The 21,543-nt window shown below is 41.7% G+C and overlaps 1 protein-coding gene across 5 annotated transcripts in view; it reads left to right on the top strand.

The window, feature by feature from the left end:
* LIN7A (lin-7 cell polarity scaffold A) overlaps nucleotides 1–8,806 on the top strand; it is a 46,642-nt gene extending 37,836 nt beyond the window's left edge. For 2 of the 5 annotated variants that reach the window (XR_014942696.1, XM_015857399.3), the window contains 2 exons: nucleotides 5,291–5,503; nucleotides 6,678–8,806. Coding sequence is in view for 3 of the 5 variants with exons in the window: in XM_015857399.3 (XP_015712885.1) it covers nucleotides 5,291–5,503 (213 nt within the window). In the remaining 2 variants the exon portion in view is untranslated. Of the gene's footprint in view, nucleotides 1–190; nucleotides 553–5,290; nucleotides 5,504–6,677 lie in introns of those variants that run through there. The other 3 variants (XM_015857388.3, XR_014942698.1, XM_085537714.1) reach the window with 3 other exon arrangements.
* The last annotated feature ends 12,737 nt before the right edge of the window (nucleotides 8,807–21,543 follow it).

Here is a 21,543-nt window from a genome sequence, read left to right as displayed (position 1 = left end):
GTATGGTGGGGAAAACAACTTTGTGCCACTACAGTTTCTGTTGGAATGAAGGCTGCTTGAAGAGCTTTGTCTTAAATTCACACCACGTTTCGAACTAATAGGGAAACTATGTCTATCTAATTGATAAATAAGCAAATTCCTTATGTAGTAAAAGCATCAAAACAGCTTCTGTTGTTTTTGCATTCCGTAGCCTCTGAGACATGCAGGTCTTTCCAAATATTGATGCCTCAGTGGTACTTATGCAGTTTTGTGACCTTCAGAGCATTTCAACACAGAAGAAATTTGACAAACACATTTGCCACTGATTTGCAATGGCAGATGCCTTCCAGATTTCTTTTAATGACATTCACCCACCTATGATGTATTTGTCAGAGAATTAGCTGTGCAAATGAATGCATACAGAGAGCAGGTATGGTAAGTTAAAAAGGCATATTTTTACGTAGTCATTTTTCATTTAAGTCAATAATGCAGGATGGAGTGTTTCACTGTAGTTTTACTATAAATGTCAGTATGGAAGTAAAAATGAAAGGCTTTCAGAACAGAGAGGGAAAATCAGGTTCCACCTGTAATAATATGGGTCAAATCTTACCTTTCATTTTGCCTTTTATTCCCTTTTACGAGGGAAAGTAAAATAAACTCCTAAAAATGTAAGCTTATGCAATCCTATCACCCCACTCTTCTCTGATTGTAAGCACAATCATTTTAATGCAAAATCTCCATCTGAACCTTGTATTTAAATGCACCAAAGGGAGTCACAAGCAATTTCCAGTCATAAATATCCGGCATTGAAGCTTAAATTTCTTCCTTGTTGCAAGCCTGTGAAGAATGAAGGAAGTGCTCTATTCTACATGCTCTCATGTTGTCGTTTTTCTCTTAAACAATAGGTATTCCCCTTGTCTTGAGTATCAGCACAACACTGCAGACAGGCTTTTTACCACTTCTTCTATCAACAATCCTGTTCTCAAAAGAGAAATAATCATACTGTAAGCTTCCTAGCCCCAGTACACAACAAGAAGAAAAAAGATATAAAACAAAGAAACAAAAGATCATTTTGTCTCAGGGAAAAAGAAACCAAATGAACATTTAATAAGTATATTGCCTGAACTTCACTGACTGGAAGTAGATTGAGTAATTAGGTTATTGCTCAGCTGTCTTTTCCATAGGTCAACAAATATTGAGGAGAGAGGAGTTTATCCACTGATTGATATGAGATTCTCAAAAAATCCTTTTACTTTCAACAACATGTAGGCAGATACTGAGGAGGAAAGCAGTGAACCTTCACATAAATAGATACACTGACTGACTCTGTTGTCACCTCTACTTCATGATAATCTTCCAAAAAAAAAAAAAGGTCACAAATGTGCTCTACAATGTGTTAAGGTAATGTAGCAGAAAACACAATATAAAATTCCCGATTACATGTAGGCATGTGAGCTGATTCTGAGATACATCAGAGCTGCTTGTGTGTTCAGAGTCTGAGCAACAGAATTTGAATTGCGATTTCATACTCGAAATAACGCCTATGAGCAACTGCTCACAAACCAGACTTGGGCTCAGTAAACCCATACAATATAATTTGTTAAAAGAGAAAAATTATAGAACTGGCAACTTGTTTGCAGACAGCTTGAGACAGGGGGAAAAGGTCTAAATTTAACATTGTTCACTGGTGTTCGTTCACTCTGTGCGACTCTGAATTTAACTGAAGGAAAGCAAATAATACACAGTGCGTACAATACAACAGACGGCTCAGCAGTGGAACACAGAATGAAAATGAAGTAAGTGTAACTTGTTTGTGCCCAGAATTTGGTGGTTATCCAACTTCATAATTATCAACATGAAATTAGAGCTGAGTGTTCAGAATCCAGATTCCTTATCCCAGCATGACTAGCATGACTGTTCCTGTTTCACCAGACGTTAAAGAAATTGCTTTCTCCTTATGCTGGGTGTTTCCTTACATACTTTTGTCCAATACCCCCTAAAAGTAAAGGAAATTGAAAGCACCAAGGCCTGCAGATGGCTTGGCAAAGGTGCTTGTTGGTGACTGCTAATACCTGGCAAAGACTCTGTTTATCAGATACCTGGTTTGAGTCAGACAACAAACAAGGATGTAAAATAGATATCTAAAGGCTAATTCCTCACCCAAGTGTTTGCTTACTGATACCTAGTAGAAATATTCTAGTCGGTCTCTCATCGTGTAGAGTAACAACCAGATTCTCTTTATTTTCTGCAAGGGACTGGGCTTCTGTTTTGTTTATATTTATGACAAGTCTGTTTGCATGGATGCTGTAAATATTGGTGTTTCCGTGAACCATGTCTGCAGTTCTTTCAGCTATTCCTCTCTGTGAAGTATTTCATCTTCCTTGTTAATCCAGTCTGCTAATGCAATAAGGGAAAGAAATATGAGAATGTATATAAACATACATAGGCAACAATTACATATTAAATCAAAATTAAATATATATATATATTAGATCTTATGTTTCTTGGGCAGTTCTAAAGTAACATGAGTGTCACATCCTTGCTATGTCCCCAGCCAGTGTAATCCAGGCAGTGAAATCCCTTGTGCAGGCATGACTGATATCAACAGGATCTTTTTGCCAGCACAGCCTTAGTGATTTGCAGAGAGAGGACAAATCAACCTGCAAAACAATGTCCTTTGCTGGTATAGCCTCTTTTCTCTCCTCCAAGGGGTTCTCCTCCTTATGTTGTGCACATTTAGCTATGCAGGAAGAATGTTTCTTAGGCTTTAAAAACATGAGTGCAAGTAGCAGTGAAGATGTTAATGGCACGCATAGCAATGATTTAAAAGCAGCTGAAACTGTTGGTTAAAACCTGAGCTGGCTAAATTTGGAAAGTAAGATTTGTTTTTAGCACAACTTTTATTCTGCCTTTGTTTCCCCATTTTAGTTATGGTTCAGAGCTCTGTATCATTACTATTCAAGTCAGTGGGAGTTTTCCATTGACCTGGATCGCAACAAAGTCAAACACTACATTTCTAATTAGAAAATACTGGCTGTAAACAGGGAAATTTGCTGGAGGCAAATGGGAAGAAAACAGGCATTAATGAATTAAATACAGATTGATAATGTGTATGAAGTGTTAAAATACTCCATCTTGTCAGTCCTTCGGAGAACACATACAATCACAATGCTTTATTGATGTCAATTACAACCTGGGGAAGATTCAGTTCGTATCTATGACTTTTTTTCTGAGAGTGCTTTCACAAACCAGTCTTGTGTATCTACAGCTTCCTATTTCAGCACTTTTTGGAGTGTTGCATTCACTGTTTCTTACACAGCGACAATTCTTCTTCCAGTATTTGAAACTAAACTCTTATTTTCCCCTAATTTTTTCTGGGGAGCAGTGTTTGTTCAGCAGATTGATCCCAGTCACAGTTTCTAACAAAACTGGTCATTGTGGATAATTAATTTTCTTGAAGATCTTTGAACAGGAAACCTACTGGACAAACTTCATGAGCATACAGTTCCAAAACATGAAGCTATTTATTTCTCCCAACAATCAAGTGGAAATTTAGAATCACAGAATGGTTTGGAAACTTTAAGATCACCTCATTCCAACCCCCTGATAGGAAACCTAGGCCAGGTTGTTCACAGCCCCATCCAGCCTGGCCTTGAACACCTCCAGGGGGGCATCCACAGCCTCTCTGGGCAAGGTTTATTTCAATGTTTTCTCTTTTTCTGATAATCATTTTGGCACATGAAACAACATCCATTATTTCTCCGAGTTGCTTTGTTTTGGAAGCATAGTACATTTCTGTAGAAACATGAGTCTGTCAGTTGACCAAGACTATTGAAATAATTATTTGGATTAATGTGTTGAAGGACATTTACCAGGAGGCAGGAGGATAAACACCATGGTGATAAGCTTGGATTGTGCCCTGTGTATAATTTATGTAGAAGCTCATTGTGTCTGGTTTTTGAAGCTTCTAAATCATTATTGCTAACTCATGGTGTGCCACAGTGGAATTCTTATTCTTTGTGTTCTTGGACAATGCTTCTCAGCATTTCCAGCATCTTCTAACATCTGACAGTTGCTATAACGATGCTAAGTTATTCTTTTAGCCTGAAATGAGCATCAAATGTTTTTAACGCTGATGCTTCTCTCTGGAGGCCTAGGGATACAGTTTTGTTTTAAATAGCAGGGTATACATTGAACTTTTAAACCAGCATGTAGTAAAAGCTTGTTTTCTTATTTTATGTGGGAAGAAATCGACATTTTTAAGTGGTCTAAAATCTAACGATCCATCTCAGTTGTGTAGGCTTTTTTCTGTGCAGAGATACTTTTGTTTGTTGGAATATATCCTACATCACGTGGGCAATCATACACCATTAGAAAATGTCACCCTTGTTCCTAAGGAGTAGAACAATCTACATGCATGAAAAGCACGACAGTCAATCCATTTAATGATAGAAATTAAATTTTCTTTTCACAGCCAAATTACTTCCCCCTTTTGGAAATCTACTGTTTCAAGCAATGCTAGCACAGAAATCAGAGCTTGAGCCCCTTTTGGTATGCATTTGGCAACACAGCAGGTATTGCCTTACTGTAAAGCATTTTTCAGAAAGAGGGACAGAATGTGTTTGTTAGGCAAGAACTTGAAATGCTTTATGTGTTAGTGTTTGATTACATACAGCTAACCAGGTAAAGACCAGTTTCATTCTGACAGAACCAGTGCCATTTCTATGTTCAGTGTGTGAGCAGTGCCATCAGATCCTTAGTGCAAGGGCTGTGGGCTGGGAGCTGTGGTTGCGCTCCTCCTGCTGCAGCTCCGCGACTGTTCCCTTACACCCATTGCTCACAGTGGGATCCTGGCAGGGCCACAGCATAAGAGAGGAACCGCAATTTCAGACTTGAAATGTCTTCATTTCTTACTAATGTGCTAATAAGATTTTATGTTCACTCTGCTGCACTTTATTTTTGTACCTTGCAATTCGAGTGTTTGGGTTTTTACTGCAGGAGCTGAGTTTGATTTTTTGCATTATTTTGTTTGTGTAAAGCGTGTAGACTATTTCCCCTTCTCTTCACGTGCATCCTAAGTTAGGTTTGTAATGCAACCTAAAACATTTAGGTTATGTAAAATATGAACACATTCGCAATAGTGTAGAAGTCTTACTTCACACTTTCCTGTAATGGTTCTATGAAAACTGTAAAGCCTGAAAATTTCCCAAAACCCTGACAACATTTTCATGGCAGCAAGTGCAAAAAAGAGGACAGAGCTTTGGATGAAAGCAGCATTTTTTGGTATTAAGTCTGTGCTCCTTGCCTCCAGAGCGTTGAAGGGGAGCACCATGAGAAAGCAGTGGAGCTCCTGAAGGCAGCCAAGGACAGCGTCAAGCTGGTAGTACGCTACACTCCCAAAGTGCTGGAAGAGATGGAGGCTCGCTTCGAAAAACTGAGAACAGCACGACGCCGGCAACAGCAGCAATTGCTCATTCAGCAGCAGCAACAGCAGCAAAATACACAGCAAAATCACATGTCGTAGGTGAGAGTATTCATTGTCTTCCTTAAGGCCCTCGGCAGGGCAGGGCCTGGCACCAGGACCCATCCAAGCCCAGCCAGGAGGAGGCAGCAGGGACAGCACCAACCCAGTTGGAAGCCGGTCCCAGCTGGGGGCCTGCAAAAGGGCCCAGCTGAGTGAGGCACAAGGCTGGGCAGGGCAGCGCTGTGGAGAGCTGGAGCTGGCACTGTGGCCTGACTGGGGTGGGGGCTGATGGCTCCAGGGGCGACATCAAGGCCTGGGGCAGGTTGGGGAGCCCTTGGGGCAGATTGGGAGAGAGCCTGGAAACAGTGGTGATAAGCATGTACTACCAGATCTAGAAAGTTTGATATATTTTCAACCATACCTTTAATACTGTGCAACAGAGCATTAATATTTGTTGCTCATATGTGAAGAAAAGTTTTTCTAGTACCTGTCCTGCTACAGGAATCCTACACTTCAGTCCGTGGTTCCTGTGCAGGGAAGCCACAAGTCTTACTTCTTCTGCACATCAGTAGGACTTCATTCACTCATGACTGAAATTCAGTATTACAGCAGCTTCTAAGAGGCATGTTATGTTTTCCAGTGCTGTCGGAGCAGGTGGCATGTGAGGTACAGAGATCCCAAAACCCAGATTTTCCTTAGTTGCATGTTTTCTGAAATCAGTGGCAGCTTGTGATTTGAGTGCATATATAAATACACTCTGTTTGCCAAAATGAAATCAAATAGGAAGCATGTGGCAAAGCAAGAGCTTAAATCCTGATCCTCCACATTTTATACCAGCAGTTCCCAAAATGCAACATTTGTACCAATAATATACTACAGCTGATTCATAAAGTCCCCTAATGATGAGATTCTGAAGCTCCAAGTGATGGTGTCATCGTTACTCGTTGACACTGACCTCTGCTGATACCTAGGGGAAGAAAAAGCGCTGGTAGGCCACATGTCCTGTAGCCATCAGAATTCCAGTTTTATTGATGCAGACAGCACTGAAGTCTGTGAAGATTCCTTTTAATAAAAAGGCTTTTAAAAAAAAAAGTATTTTAGCAAGTAAGGTATTTTTACTCATTTTACATTTTTATCTAAACTGAAAAGGAAAGAGAGGCAGACAGAGACAGCCAGCAATTAAATTCCTCAGTTCTTTGTTCTTGCTCTGAGAAATGTGTTTCTTTAATTCTAGGTTATTCTCAAGAAAAAAAAAGCCTCGATCAAGAGTGCAGTAATCAAGCAACCAGATCTGTACTTCAGTATTCCATCAAAAGGAAGCAACTGCAGAAACACGAAACAGAATTCATCTGGAGAATGTTCAGTGCAAGAGTAACGTAGTTAAGACAGCCATATAGAGGATACTTATCATTATTAGACTTTTCAGAACATGACAGTCACAGATACATAGTAGTTCTGTGACTCTATTCCTAATGAGAACAGCGTGGTAAGTAAATTCTAAGAGGCAGAGAAGTCCAGGGCTTCCAAGTAATTGTTTGATCTAATCTTGCACTCCTTACTCTCACAAAGTGGCTGGTTGGCTTTCTCTAGTCAGTGAAAGTTTTGGCTTAAGGAGATCAAGATTGGCTGTCTTGGGGAACAGAGTCTTTCTTTACAGTTATCTCCAGAAACAAACAACTGCATCAGTTCAGAATTTTGCCACAGACGCCAAACTCGTACATCGCGCTTCACAGCCACTTTGTACTATATATTGTAGAGCTGTTTTAACCTAACTTCCTGTTTATAATTTTCAATCTTCCCTCTGAAAATAGCAATTTACTATATTTATAAAGTATTCCATTTGTAGAAGCAATTGGCTTTTTACTCTTGGTGTTTCCATATATTTTATTATGCATCAACAGAGTGAGAAAGTTTTAAGTCAATTTTAATTTTATTAGTGGTAAAGTTAGGAAATCCTAGAACTGTATTTTTAAATGTAGGCATTGCTTGTATCTATTATAGCTACTATTCAGAAATCTATAACTGGATATATTATATATTTATTCCATAAAATATATATTGTCTGAATGTACCTGTTAGAGAAGTAGGGTCTTTGCTTAGCATGTATTGCAAATGTAGTAAGCTAATGTTAGCAAAAGACCAAGCTTTGTTTGGCAGATATCCCTGTGATAGCATAATCTCAGCATTTTTGTGTTATCTAATTTATTTTCCAGTTGAGCGTTAATATATTTTAGAGAGGAGAAAGTGTAAGTCATTTCTTTTAAGACTCTCGTGTTATGATTTAAATCAATTTGAAGTTAAGAGTTCTGACTTTTTTTAAAATTTTTAATCTAACCAAACTGGGATGTGCAAACAAAATACATCATTTCTTAAGTTTACACGTGTGCTTCTCCAAAGAAAGTAGTCAAAGTTGGACGGCCGTAAATGTCATTCACTTTCAAGAAATGAAGCAAATAGAGTCCCTGTATCCTAATAAATAATCATTTACAGCATGCCTTCTGTGCTACATTAGAACAAGCTTGGTGGGGGGAAAGGAGCTTAGGGGAGAGTCCTGCAGTCCTTGCATATTGAAGACTCGGCTGATGCCAGTGAACTTTAGCAATGTGAGGGATGTAGAAGTAGGGTGAGCCCGTGTTCTGAGTGTGAACTTGGAAAAATGTCAGCACCAATTAATATTTTGAAGGATCTGTTCTCAGAGGGGCAGAACAAACCAGGGAAAATTGTCAGTAATGTACGTGTGTTAAAAACCAGATGCAGGCTGGCCAGCAGTCTTGTCAGCGTTTGATTAGTGTAAGTAAGTAGCTAGTGAAACAATATTACTGTATTTTTAAAACCAAACATTGTGAATATATCCAGAAAAGGCTCATTTTATACAGAGAAGTAATTCTATCCAGTGGTTGTTGGTGACAATGTCAATTAAGACAGTGGAGCTTGAGTACCACAAGAATTCAAGCTGAATTGTATTGCGTTGTGCTCTGCACGGTATCTTTTTATACTTAATAAAATTGTACGTACCTATTTTAAATCTGTATTCTCAAACAGACGCTGATCTTAATATTAACAGTATATAAATTGTTACTATGACTGCATATAACTGTTCTGTATCTCATCGGTTTGATTTGAGTTACACTGAGAACTGCATTTTCAGAGACCAAGTGTTATTCAGATTTAATCAGCCCACTGTACTGCATTTTTCCAGACTGCCTCTCCACCTCCTCCCCTCCTCTTCCCCAAAAAATCTTGCTTTGATGGAGTGGAATGTGCTGATTAATAAATTTCCATAATGGAATGTCATTCATATAGAGAAACATATTAAATTCATTTCCACATAGTATTATTCAATAAATTATTTATGCACACTAACATTAACACTCCAGTCTTTGCCAACACTTAAAAATAAGGTGAAAGTAAGAATACAAGTAAAACACAACTGGTAATAAACTTGAAATGGAAGCGGGGAGAAGTGCCTACATAAGGGTCATTTTTCATGCCCCCTACTGATGGGTAAAACACACAGACACTTCACCACAGGGCAGTCCGCGTCTCTGAACTTACCATCCACATCCATTAACAGACAGTCTTTTCATTTGTGGTTTAAATGCCTTTGGTCCCGACTGGACTGCTGAATTTGGACCAAAAGAAGCGTGTGGAGGAGATCATGTAACACACGCAGGTCTGCAGGTACTCGCGCATCATATTTCATCTGACTGGTCTCCTGGCATTTGCAGTTGCACTACACAGAATTGACCTTCAGTCAACACAGTGAGGTTTTTGCTCACATTTACCCTTGGGGTTCCCGCCTGTGTTTCCCCACGCTGGCAGCAAATTGAAGGAGATTCAGTGAGTATTTGCTGTCTCCGTATTACAGGAATTAAAAGGGTGTCACGTGATTTTTACAAACTCTTGCGTGATGTTCACCAATGCCAAAGATCCAGATGTAAGAACTGTAGTTGAGGAGTCTGCTGTCGTAGCTGTAGTTTTTCTATGGCACTTTATAGGGGATAAAGGGAAAAGCTCACCGGGTTGCATTTTCCTCTTCTCCTACAGTGACAAAGCACAGATGAAAAGTCAATGAATGCACATGAGTGGAAGCAGTGACAAAAATACCTGCAGCTCCTTGGTGAATAATGCTGCAGAACTCTCAGTCCTACACGCTGTACCTCTTGTAGATGTTTATCTCAGCCAGGCTTCCAGCCTGACCTTTAGGCACTCCTCCAGAAGGCTCAAAAATACATTGCTACATTTGCCAAATAAGAAGTTGTTTTATCAGCCACTAATTTTACGGGTTTGATTGTTCTAAATGCCATCTAAAAGTGCCCTGCAAGAAGGATGGTTTTGCCTGTATTTAAAACAGTACAGGATTTTAAGCATAAATTCAGACTTAAAAATAGTCATTATGTGCATACAAGATGCATTTTATTAGAAGATGAGAGATTGTTTCAGGCAGTAGCAGTTATGTTAAAAAGCATGAGATTCAAGAAAAAGGACCAATCTCCTAATGCAGAACCGTGTCTAGAAGAGCTGAAGGAATCCTTGCATACATAAGCAGCAGATTATCTTCTAGAAGTAGTACTGTCCCTGCATAAGTATTAGCAAGCCCATATCTGTGTCCAGCATTCAAGAAAACAGAACTCAGGTTTCAAAACCAGAGTGAATTCTGGGACAGTTTTCAAGAATGTGCTGCATGCTACATTATGTCTTGTGAGAAATAGAAGCCATTGTACTCAGCCATGAGAAGATCACGATGAATTAGAGATGTGTTCAAACAGCCGTGCCAGCAGACTGAAGCTCGCTCTGCTTCTCCATGAAGCAAATGCAACCTTGTGCTCTGAAGCAGCAAAAAGATTTAGGTGCATGCTTGATGGATTCATTGCCTCCACCTTCAGCTGTCTGAAAGCAAGTTGTGGAGCTTAAACTGACTGTTTTCATGGTCAGTGGCAAGTTAGAGGCATCCTTAGGATGTGATTCATTCCACCTGTCTCTGACATCTACCCAACATGGTCCTTTGAAAGGGTTCATAAGCAGAGCCACTGGCTGAGCAGAGAACCTAAATGACCTGTATGGAGGAAGCAGTGTCTTTTGTTCTCTTTGCTGCTTCCTCATGCACAGCGTCAAATAAATAGATAATCAAAAAAGCAAACAGACAGATATGTCAATAAATAAAGAAGCCACCAGTGTTTGAATTCCCCAGTCTGAGATCATTACCCATGTAGCTCAGATGGTGAATAGGCCTCGCACTCTTTTGTAAGGTGGTTCCTGTTGCTGCAGCTGTTCTGAAACACTCAGAGATGTTTCATCCGATTCCCAACATAACCATATGCAGTAATTCTAAGAGAAATTTAAGAGCTCAGGGCAGGTATTCTTAGCAATTTCTGTGTCCTATGCGGGAGCAGACTACAACAAGCTGCAGTCCATGAATGTTAAATAGCAGGAGTCTGTGCTGCCAGCAAGAACACTGGGCTAACCATGTACATCTTATCTACAGCCCGAAAGATGAACAGTTGCTTTTGATTTTTGGTTAGAGAGGTGCACAAAATTCAAAGCCATCAAACCTCTAATGGAGGAATTTCTGATAACAAGAGTCACAGCAGTACTTTACCCGTTCTGACATTTAGAAACCTGCAGCTCTCCAGGGTTAACTAAAAAGAAGAGAAAAGCAGATGTCTGTAAGGAGTAGCCAAAATCCAACAGAAATAATAATAATAATAATAATAATAATAATAATAATAATAATAATAATAATAATAATAATAATAATAATTCCCACAGGAATTCAATCTTTCATCTGCTTTAAATTTATTTTCTTGAAGTTACATCTGACCAGAAGGGAATCATAAGGTCCACCAAGTGCACTTATATTTTCAAACCCTTGAAGAACTGAGGGGGTAGATGAGTACCTCTTTCTTCATCCATCTTTTCTCTGAGGTTTGCATCAGGCTGGGTTCTGTCTTCAAGAAGGTAACACTCAGATATATCCTACTCGTACAGAATTTCTTCATTAGTCAGTTCATAAGGTTACAGAATGGCTGAGGTTGGCAGGGCCCTCTGGGTCCGTCTGCTCCAATCTGCCCAAGCAGGGACACCGGAGCAGCATGCCCAGAACTGTGTCCATGTGGCTATTGAAGTTCATAGATCATAGAAGGTCTCCAAGGAGGAGATCATAGCCTCTCTGGGCATCCTGGGCCAATGCTCCATCACTCCCACAGCACAGAAACACTGCCTGGTGTTCAGAGGGATCCTCCTGTGTTCCAGTTTGTGCCCATTGCCACGTGTCCTGGCACTGGGCACCAATGGAAAAAGCCTGGCTCCATCTTCAGGTACTTCTATGCATTGAAGAGACCTCCTCTCTTCTCCAGACTGAACAGTCCCAGCTCTCTCAGCCTTTCCTATCCTAACAGGTGCTCCAGTCCCCTCCTCATCTCTGTGGCCCATCACTGGACTCCTTCCTGTACATATACATGTCCCTCTTGTACTGAGGGCCCCAGAACTGGACACGGTGCTCCAAGTGCAGCCTCACCAGTGCTGAGTAGTGGGGAAAGATCACTTTTCCCTAGGATTAGCTTCTCACAGAATCACAGAAAGACCTGGGTTGAAAAGGACCACAATGATCGTGTATTTCCAATCCTCCTGCTATGTGCAGGGTCGCCAACCACCAGACCAGGCTGCCCAGAGCCACATCCAGCCTGGCCTTGAATGTCTCCAGGGATGGGGCATCCTTGGGCAACCTGATCCAGTGCGTCAGCACCCTCTGTGTGGTAAACTTCTTCGTAATATCTAACCTAGACCTCCCCTGTCTCAGTTTAAAACCATTCCCCCTTGCCCTATCAGTGTCCACCCTTGTAAACAGACATTCTCCCTCTTGTTTATATGCTCCCTTCAAGTACTGGAAGGCCACAGTGAAAGATATGCAGGACTAATGAAATACTTCTGAAGTACTGAGAGTAGCCAATGCAATGCTACTGAAATGGGAACATATTTATGACTTTTAACACATGCATGGAATCTCAAGGAATGTTTTCTGTTTTGTTTTTGTCTAAATAAGTAGCTTTTCCGTGTTGGGAGGACAAGCTGCTTCTCTACGTTTGGATAAGAATAAGGTGTCATTAAAAAGAGAAACCTTGTGGGAGGAGCACAGTGTCCTCGGCCAGCTGCAGCATTTGGGCTTATCCAGCTCCCCTCCTGCGGGGCTCTTGCTGCAGCTGCTTCACATCCCCTGTCTGCTCCGCTGTGGCCACCAGACTCAGCTGTCTTTATCCCAGACGTGTTGTTTCCTATGTATCTATGGCAAATCCATAGTCCACTGTACGAACATACCCAGCTGGCCTTACCCGTGTGCGACTGTTCCCGATGCTGCAAATCGTCTCTCCCGCAGCTCAGAGCAGGATGAACGCTCCCGTGGAGCCGCCTGGTGCCCGCCGGTGCTCACAGCATCGTGGCTACACCGCTGCTGCGGGGGCTCGTTTTCTGCTGACATTACAAATGCAGATGCACAAGGCATCAGATCCAGCCGAGATAAATAAGTCCTGCATTCTGCAGGCTCCAGTGAGGAAGTCCAGGCACCAACAACCTTCACATTTGCTCCATTTGTAAGGAACAAAGTCAAGTGTTTATATGGTGTGTGTGGGACTTACTAACAGAAGACCAAGTTCTTTAGTTCTGCTATAAAACCACACATTCTGATAATATTTACAATCCTGGACAAAGAGGGTTAAAATGAGATCTTATCCTGAATTGGCTCACTGTGATTACATAAATGCAGGCCAAAATTGCTGTCAGAGACAGGCAAAGTAAAGGCCTAGCCCAAATTCTGACAAAACATAATTTGACTGCTTGCAAGCTCCAGGCAATACTTCCTGTCATTTATAAAAGGTCTTCCTTGAGGCTGCTATGCTTCCTTCCCCATGCTGCCAGCTAAGTCTAGGATGACCAGCCTAAATCTGAATAAAGCAAGGGTGTGAGAAATCATTCATAGGTGCTAATGCAGGGCAAGTGATTCTCCTAAGATGCTGAAAAGCTTCCAACCAGATTTTTTGCTGAACTAATGAAAGTTTAGCAGCTACCTGCATGAATATTGGCACATCTCAGAAGTACCATTTTCAAGCCTTCAAGCCTTCATCTTGCTGTTGGTAAACTGTTGGGCTGAGCCGCTCAGGAATAACACTGTCTTACCAAGAAAAGAAGTGCAATCTTGACACAAATTTGTTGGGCAAGCCAGGATTCAGAGAATGTTGATCCTCAAAGCTGAAGAAACAAACAGGAGAAATAAAATCCTTGTGGATGTCAGGCTACCTGAAGATCTGTCAGATTTCTGTTACTGTGATAGCTGTGGAAGTGACTGCAGTGGCTCAAGAGTCAGTCAGAACACCCAACTTTTGGTCTTCAGAGACCAGTGTATCTGAGCCTCAGAGGTGAGGTTCACCCCAATAACACCAGCTGTCTAACACGGAGGTTTCTGGTCTAAGCCAAGTATGAGCCATTGTAGTTAATGGGATGAACATTATCTCCAGAGGGTGATTCAGCTCAACAATGTAAGGGTTACTGATGCAGTCCAGTGAAGACACTACAAGACTTCTAACTGTTCTCTCCACCCCTCTCCCCTCTGTATTCTAGGCTTTATTCCCACCCCAGCTTTACAGCTTTCTACTTGGTCCATTGAAGCAGCACAAAACCTTTCGCCTTCCCTACTGAAAAAAATATTGCAATTTCTTGATCTCCTTGTAGGAATGTCCTGTTCCCAGCTTGTCACTGAAGAAAATATATTGGGTTATTACATCTTCCCCACTTCCCTGCCGTCCTGTGCCATTCGTGAGCTTTTATCGTGTCTTTATCTTTTATCTAGATCTTTTAATATAGAACTACATCTTCCTTCAGTCATCTTCTGATGTTAGATACATGGGGAGAGCTAAAAATTAAACAGAAGCCCTGGGTTACTCTGCAGGTCACACCACTTGTGGTAGAGGAGCCATTTGGGAATCCTCAATCACATTTGTTGCCTTTCCTTCAGTCTTTCCCATTCTGCTCCATGAAGTTTCAGATGGAGCACTAGTGATGTCTGCACAGTCTGAGGGCACACTGGGATTTTGATAATAGCATAATGATATTTTCTGGCTGTTCATTATCTCTTACTTTATAATACCTAAAACCTAATTTGCTTTTCTGACTACCCCAAGTATTGAGCTGAACTTTTTGCAGAACCATTTATTATAATCCTCAGATCTCTTCCCCGAGCGATAATCAGTAAGACAATTCTCCATTTTATGTGTAAAGTTAGGGATGTTTTTTCCCCATGTGCCTCATTTTCCATTAATCAAAACTGTCTTTCATCTTACATTTTAAAACTCGCCCACTGAGTGTCATGAAATCTTTCTGCAGTTCTTACAGCCAGTCCTTATTTTTACTATCCTGATTTATTGACATCAATCAACACTGTCTTCTAGCTGGTCATGGCTTTTTCCATCTCTCTTATGAATATGTTATGTGGTGTGGAATCCTGCAGAACTTCACAAATAAAACTTTCAGAGGCGCTGAGACGTGGCCAAAGATCTGAACACCTCAGGGGATGCGCAGACACTGAACATATCCTACTTCTGTGTGGAGCAGCTGATACCTCCCAGCCTGATTACTTCATCTTGCCCTGCTTCAAGTGGGAGGCTGGGCTTCATTCTCCAGAGTCAGAATCATGGAATGGTTTGGTTTGGAATGAACCTTAAATACCATCCAGTTTCAACCACTCTGATGTGGGCAGGACACCTCCTGCTAGACCAGGTTACCCAAACCCCCATCCGACCTGGCTTTGAACACTTGCAGCAATGGAGCTTCTCTGGGCAGCTTCCACGGCCTCACCACCTATGTAGTGAAATATTTATTCTTAAAATCTTATCTATATCTCCCCTTCTTTTAGTTTAAATCCATTAACTCCTGTCCTATCTTCTTTCTGTTTTGGAAGAAGCTGGCAAAACTCATCTTTTGCTATCCTACCAGGCTCAAGTTTTTCCCATTCCTCCTCAGGGAGCCCTGCCACTCACCGCACCTGCTCCTCCTTTGGAAGGCTGCTGCACTGCTATTGGGTTACCTTGTGATTTCCCCAGCAATGTGGAAAAGAAGATTGGTAAAACAAAGGCAAACTGTGTAGTAAACAAAACAGCTCCCTGTGTTTTACATATGTTTTGCCTTCTGCAATGGGCATTTTCCTCTGTTTGTTATCTGTGAAGAGACAACAACAAAGACACAACAAGCAAGGCTTACTCTTAGTAACAGACTGAAACCGGAGACATATGGCCAAAAGAAATCAGAAATTCTTTCAATACAACTTGAGCAAAACAAACATTTGTATTGCCAAAAATATTCAATTTATTTTCATCACATGCCTGGTACCTTCAGCTGTCCTATCACTACACTGTCTGATACAGATTCCCTCCCCATCTTTCCTCCAGTCCCCCTACAAGTATTAAAGGATTTCAGCTTGGAAAAGAACTGAAAGGAATGTTGCAAACCAGCAGCCACCGCAAGCACAGTGTGTGGTCACACACACCAGCACCAATGTGTGGCTGTGCCCGGTAGCTCTTGGGGCTGCACATCATAGTTCCTTGTCACCTGTGTCACCTGTGGGCCTGAGAACGCCTCTTGTTCAAGAGGTCTGGAGTCACCACAGCAGCACTTACTGCGTACACATGCATACTTCCCAGCTGCCACGTACACATGTGCTCCCTTTACTGTTATAGTGCCAGCCTACTCCTTTCCATCTTGTATACTCACCTAGAGGTCACCCCAACAGGCAGAGTGTCCTGCCTACTTTCCAGGAGATCTGCATACCTTATTGCTAAGCTGCGATGCATCTATTTAAATAACAAGCACGTGAGCAGGAGTAGCACCTGGACAATCGTTTGCTCACAAAATGGCAGCTCAGTGTTGTGTTTTGCAGCTACATCCCCAAGTCCTCTGAAGGCATCAGCTTCTGAAATCTTCTACATGGGCGGCTGAAGCACCACCCGCCTCTTGCTAAAAGCGAGCGCTCCATAAATCGACTTTGTACAGAAAACATCAGCCATAAATAGGGCAGGATACATTAATTTTATGAAAACTCATAGCAGATGGCACATGGTATCATAAATTGTTGTGCAAAAAGTTTTCCATAGCATGAAACTAAATACAATAACAAATTATCCCTCGTGTACAGATTTTAAGACACTCCAAAAAAAAAGGGTGAGAAAATGACACTTATGCAACCAGCATATGACTAACTGTGCTTTATAGCACTTTAAAAGTGCTGTTTATTTATTAGGTACTGATTATCTCTTAAAGGCACCATCACAGGCCAAAACTTTTTTGCACTGTACAGTACTAGAAGAAAACTAGAAGAAACGACTGCCATCTATAGCCCAAAATACACAACTACACACCTGAATTTATAGCGCATGCCCTCAGCTTCGACAGTACATGCCATCATAAGCTGACCAAGCACAGAAGTATCCTATTGAATTTAGGTCTTACTGAAAGATTTTCTAAGGCATTCATCTGTCTATGAGAGGCAAGATCCAAGAACTACACATTCCCATGGGGATTAGGGCATCTGAAGCCAAAAATTTCATCTTTCAGAATAATCATTAACATGTTGATAACACTGAGTCCACAAGGACATTTACAGAAGCCTGCTCTATCTGACAGTATAACTTCTCAGCCTTGTTTTCCCCTCCCTGGTGACCCTGACTCCCAACTGCAGAAGCTGTCCTATCACCCACATCCCCAAGGGAAGAAAGTGGCCACTTCAGCCCCATGTTCATATCCACCGTGTCACCCTTTGGGTGACAAGTGTCACCTGCGAGGTTTGGTATGATTTACCCTGTATGACTATAAGGCAATGCAGGAAATCATCCTACTTAGACTCTGCTGTTGTGGACAGCTGCTTTATTTGTTACAAAGATGATTTCTGAATAGCCTGGCATGAAAGCAGTGAATACAAAGTGGATGGGAAAAGATAATTTATGGAATTTAGGGTGCAAAGTCAGGAGGAGTGACTTCATATATAGCAATGAATCAAATTGCACATACGATTCCCTAAATTGTTCAATTATAGTTCAATGGACTGCAGCAAGCCAACTGGTCAGACAGTGTGGGGACGGGGTTGGACAACATATGCCGTGTAACAGTGGAGCCATGTAATGGGCTTGGTTCTGCCCTTCTTTACTCCAGCTTGAAAATGTGAGAATGAAATTAAAGGACATTTCTGTCCAGTGAAGCCCAAAATTTCAAAACAGACCTGTGGAGAGATGGCAACATCTGGTGTTATCAGCATTATTTCTAATTGAGAGGACTGAGCGCAACAGAACGAGGGATTCACTTGAAACATGTGAGGACAGCATCCACATTCATTAGATCATTTCCCCAGTGACTCACACAGAAAATTGTTTTGGGTGTTTTGCTGCCACTCCACATCACAGCAGCCTCTGATGAGTATGAACAGCAGCCTGGCTCTTTGTAATAGAGGGTGGTTTTATTAGAGCTCTGTACACTTTCCAAACAGTTAATCCCTCAGGGTAGAAGATAAGCAGGTAGAAGCAGGGTAAGCCATCAGAACCATCCTGTGTACTGCAAGTGAGACCTCGATGATTTAGTATCCTTAAGCATGCCAGGAATCTGCTATGGGTGAGTGCTGTCACTTTGAGTCACTTCATCATTTCATCACAGGATTTTAAAGGATACAGGCAAAAAAATGTGGTGACTTCTGGAATCAGGAAAATACAGGCATTATGTCAAACTATAACAAGAAGGCCAGTGTCACTGGTGGTGGTAGTTTGGGATCTTCTCCCAGCTGCTGTCAATGTCTGCTCTCCTAATCAAAGCACTCCCACCAGTACAAGCAGGAAAGGGACCTGATTCATTTTCTTCACCATGAGTGAGTGCTGTAAGTGGTAACCTGTGTCACAGAAGGGAAGCAATTTCACAAACACACCTACTGTTTCAATGAAGCATTAATTCCTGCTTAGACCACAAAATGAAGAGTTCAAGCAGACGAAAGAAATGCAAATCTTAACTAGGGGAAGGCACTGTCAGATGACATTTAAGTTTAAGACATGATCTCCATCACATTCTCAGATTTAGGCAGAGCTCTGATTTGCATAACATGTTCCCAGACACTGCGCTGGGAACCCAGGTGCCTCACTGTGCACAGTGCATTTCCCTTATGACAGCACTCTGTGAAGTTAACTCACTCTGCACCAGAGATCACTAAATCCCCATTGTGATTAAACCCCCGTCTTGAGTTTTATTCTCAAATATATTTAAAGACATAACCCCACTGTAGAGTCTGAGCCTCTGCCTGCTGTAAGACATGGAAAATAGCCTAACTCCTGTAGATTTAAAGACTTTAAACAGCACACTTGGTTACTTTCAAGGTACATATTTAAAACTCTGCATGGCAACATTTTGAAAAGCAGGATTTTTCAAACAAATAACCTTATATTCTTCAGAAAATCCATCCCTTAAACTTCAGAACCCTTAAACAAATTAGACCTTGTCCTATACTCTCTATTTTTTAATTCAGACTGGAAGGATGTTTGCCATGATTAGAACTGCTACTGGACCCAAAATAGATTTACCATTTCCAAACACTCACCAGTGACAGCTGAGTGGCATAATGGTGCTTTATCCCAGGTTAGAGACAAATTAAACTGCTTTTCTAGTGCGCATATGCAGCTTTATAAAAAGAATAATCTCACTGGAAAAAGAATTCAGCTTTGAATTCCTGCACCCAAAAGGCCTCTGCTGCAGCAGCCATCCCTGGTGAATCCAGGAGCTGTGAGACCCCCAGACGTGCAGTGTGTCACCTCAAGGTAGGCTCATATATGAGGATCAAAGGAAAACAGATCATAGCTCTCTTAAGTCCAGGTGCTGCTGAATTATTCCTATTTTTTTAAGGTATAGTATTGGTACACTGTGCTTTCTGCTGGATTGGTGATATGTTTCTAAATTTCAATTTTCAGTCTACAGATATTTGAGTCACATTTGGCTGGGACATAGAGCATACGCTTTCAATAGGGATTTGACTTCTTTTCTACCACTCACCAATCGCTTCATTTAATTTAATTGCAATGGGAGAATGACAGTGTCAGAAATTATCCCCACGCTCTTCTGCCCACTTCCAGCTGTGAGTTAGAGCCCAACTCTGCTGTTTTTCTATCAGAGCAGCTCTGATACCCACAAGAGACCTGCCTGCATTCTGCTGAATCATGCTTGTCCTAAAAAGGTTGGGATTATCCAGGCAGAAAAACCTCCTCAGCAGAGACCCTCAGTACAGGACCCACACCAAGACCTCACTGACTGCAGCAGAAACACCTAGATTCCCAACTGAGAGATCTTCAGGGCTGCCTGGCATTCATGCATGTTAAAAATCACTGTCGTTATTGTGAGAATGATTTCAAGCTCATACTTGTGGAAATCCCAGCCAAATCAAACAGAAAACGTGACAGTATTTGGGTGTGAACACAGAGTGGGCACTGGCTCTCAAGCACACTGTGTGAACCTCTGTACCCACCATAACTGCAATAAAAAAAGCAACTCTCCACAGCATTTATCCTTGCAAGAAAGATCCATTTTATTGGGAGCGAGCCCTCTGGGGGCTGCATAGAGGGGCTTAGCCAGCTAGACCAGAAAGGCAGTTTCCCTGTTCCACCACAGGCCCAGCACCAGGCCCAGCAGTAGGATCAGTACCAGGTCCAGAAGGAGGCTCAGCACCAGGCCCAACACTAGGCTCAGTACCAGGTCCAACAGCAGGTGCAGCACCAGGCCTAACAGTAGATGTAGCACCAGGCCCAGCAGCAGCACAAGAGCAGGCCCAGCATGGCTGCACTCTGCCCTCGCTTACCCCCGGCAGCCACTGCCCCTCCTCCTGACAGGGAAGGAACAGTTTCAGATACCAGAGGATTTGGAGCGGAGGATCTGGATATTTTAATGTTGTTCAGGCTTCAGTCATCGCGAATATCACTTTACAGCTTGGCATATAAACAGTCCATTTCTGAGGCATGAGAACATGAATTTAGTGTAACTATATTCTGGCCCGAATCTGTTCCTGGTGAAACTCCAGGGGCTTGAGGGGAGTTGCGTCAGGAATAAACTTCACTGCCTAGCTGTACCTTGTAATACCCTATTTCTGATTAAATGAGAACTTCCATCAAGTTAAATCTCATTTCCATACATAGGAACACCAGAAAAGCATTCTGACTTATTCATGAAACTGAGTTAATTGTTTACAGAGAATACAACATTTTATAGGAGAGGGGAAAAATAAAAATAAAAAAGAATAAAAAGCAAAAATTAAAATAGGACTAATCATTTTATAAACACAAAAGGAAGGATGCACATTATTGATCAAACAGTGCATTAAAGCAAGACTGTACAGCAAAAGACATACATTTTTTTTTTCTCATAAGTATTCCATAGTAAATGGAACATTGTAAGGTCTTCCTGTTTTGCTATAGAAGTGATATCACAGAAGTTAACTCTGCTTTTGGGCTCCCGGAACCAATGCTGAGGGAACAAGGAGCTATGCAGACATGCTGAGGGCTGCAGCTGCTTCCACTGCTGCCTGAGGGAGATGCTGCTGTGTTGGTGAAGGATTTGCACTGCTCCTGATTGGCAGAGATTGTGTCAGGAAAGGAGGTGTGTGCCAGAACTTGGGCTGAGAATACAGCAGCAGCAAGTGGGAGCCACTGAGGCACATGACAAGTGGTTCACAGTGTTTCGTATGAGCATGCAGGGGTAGAAGGCATGGTGTAGGGAGAGGACAGGCATGCAGCTGAGTCCTCTGTCTTGCAGGTGAGTTTAAAGAGGTGGAAATACAAGCTAGGGTGGCCAAGAGAGCCCCCAGAAGCAGATAGTTTTCTGGTTGAGAAGAGCCGTTTCATGTTCTTGTTTACTTTCCTTAAGCAAATTTTCACTGCCCTACTTATTAGGAAGTTTAGAAATAACAAGTTTTGTATTTCAAAGTTCAGTCATTTTTGTATTTCACCCAGGCGAAAAACGTGAGAAATTTGTACCCTGTGAAAAATGTGCATTTCAGGCACCAGAGGGATACAGCTGTCTTTTGCTTTTGTTTACTTGATTTC

This window comes from Coturnix japonica, chromosome 1, assembly GCF_054131305.1.
Source record: "Coturnix japonica strain WE chromosome 1, WE-NBRP24, whole genome shotgun sequence".
In the NCBI taxonomy this organism is placed as follows: Eukaryota; Metazoa; Chordata; class Aves; order Galliformes; family Phasianidae; genus Coturnix; species Coturnix japonica.
The sequence above is the reverse complement of the archived record's forward strand: the minus strand, read 5'-3'. Positions and strand labels throughout refer to the sequence as shown.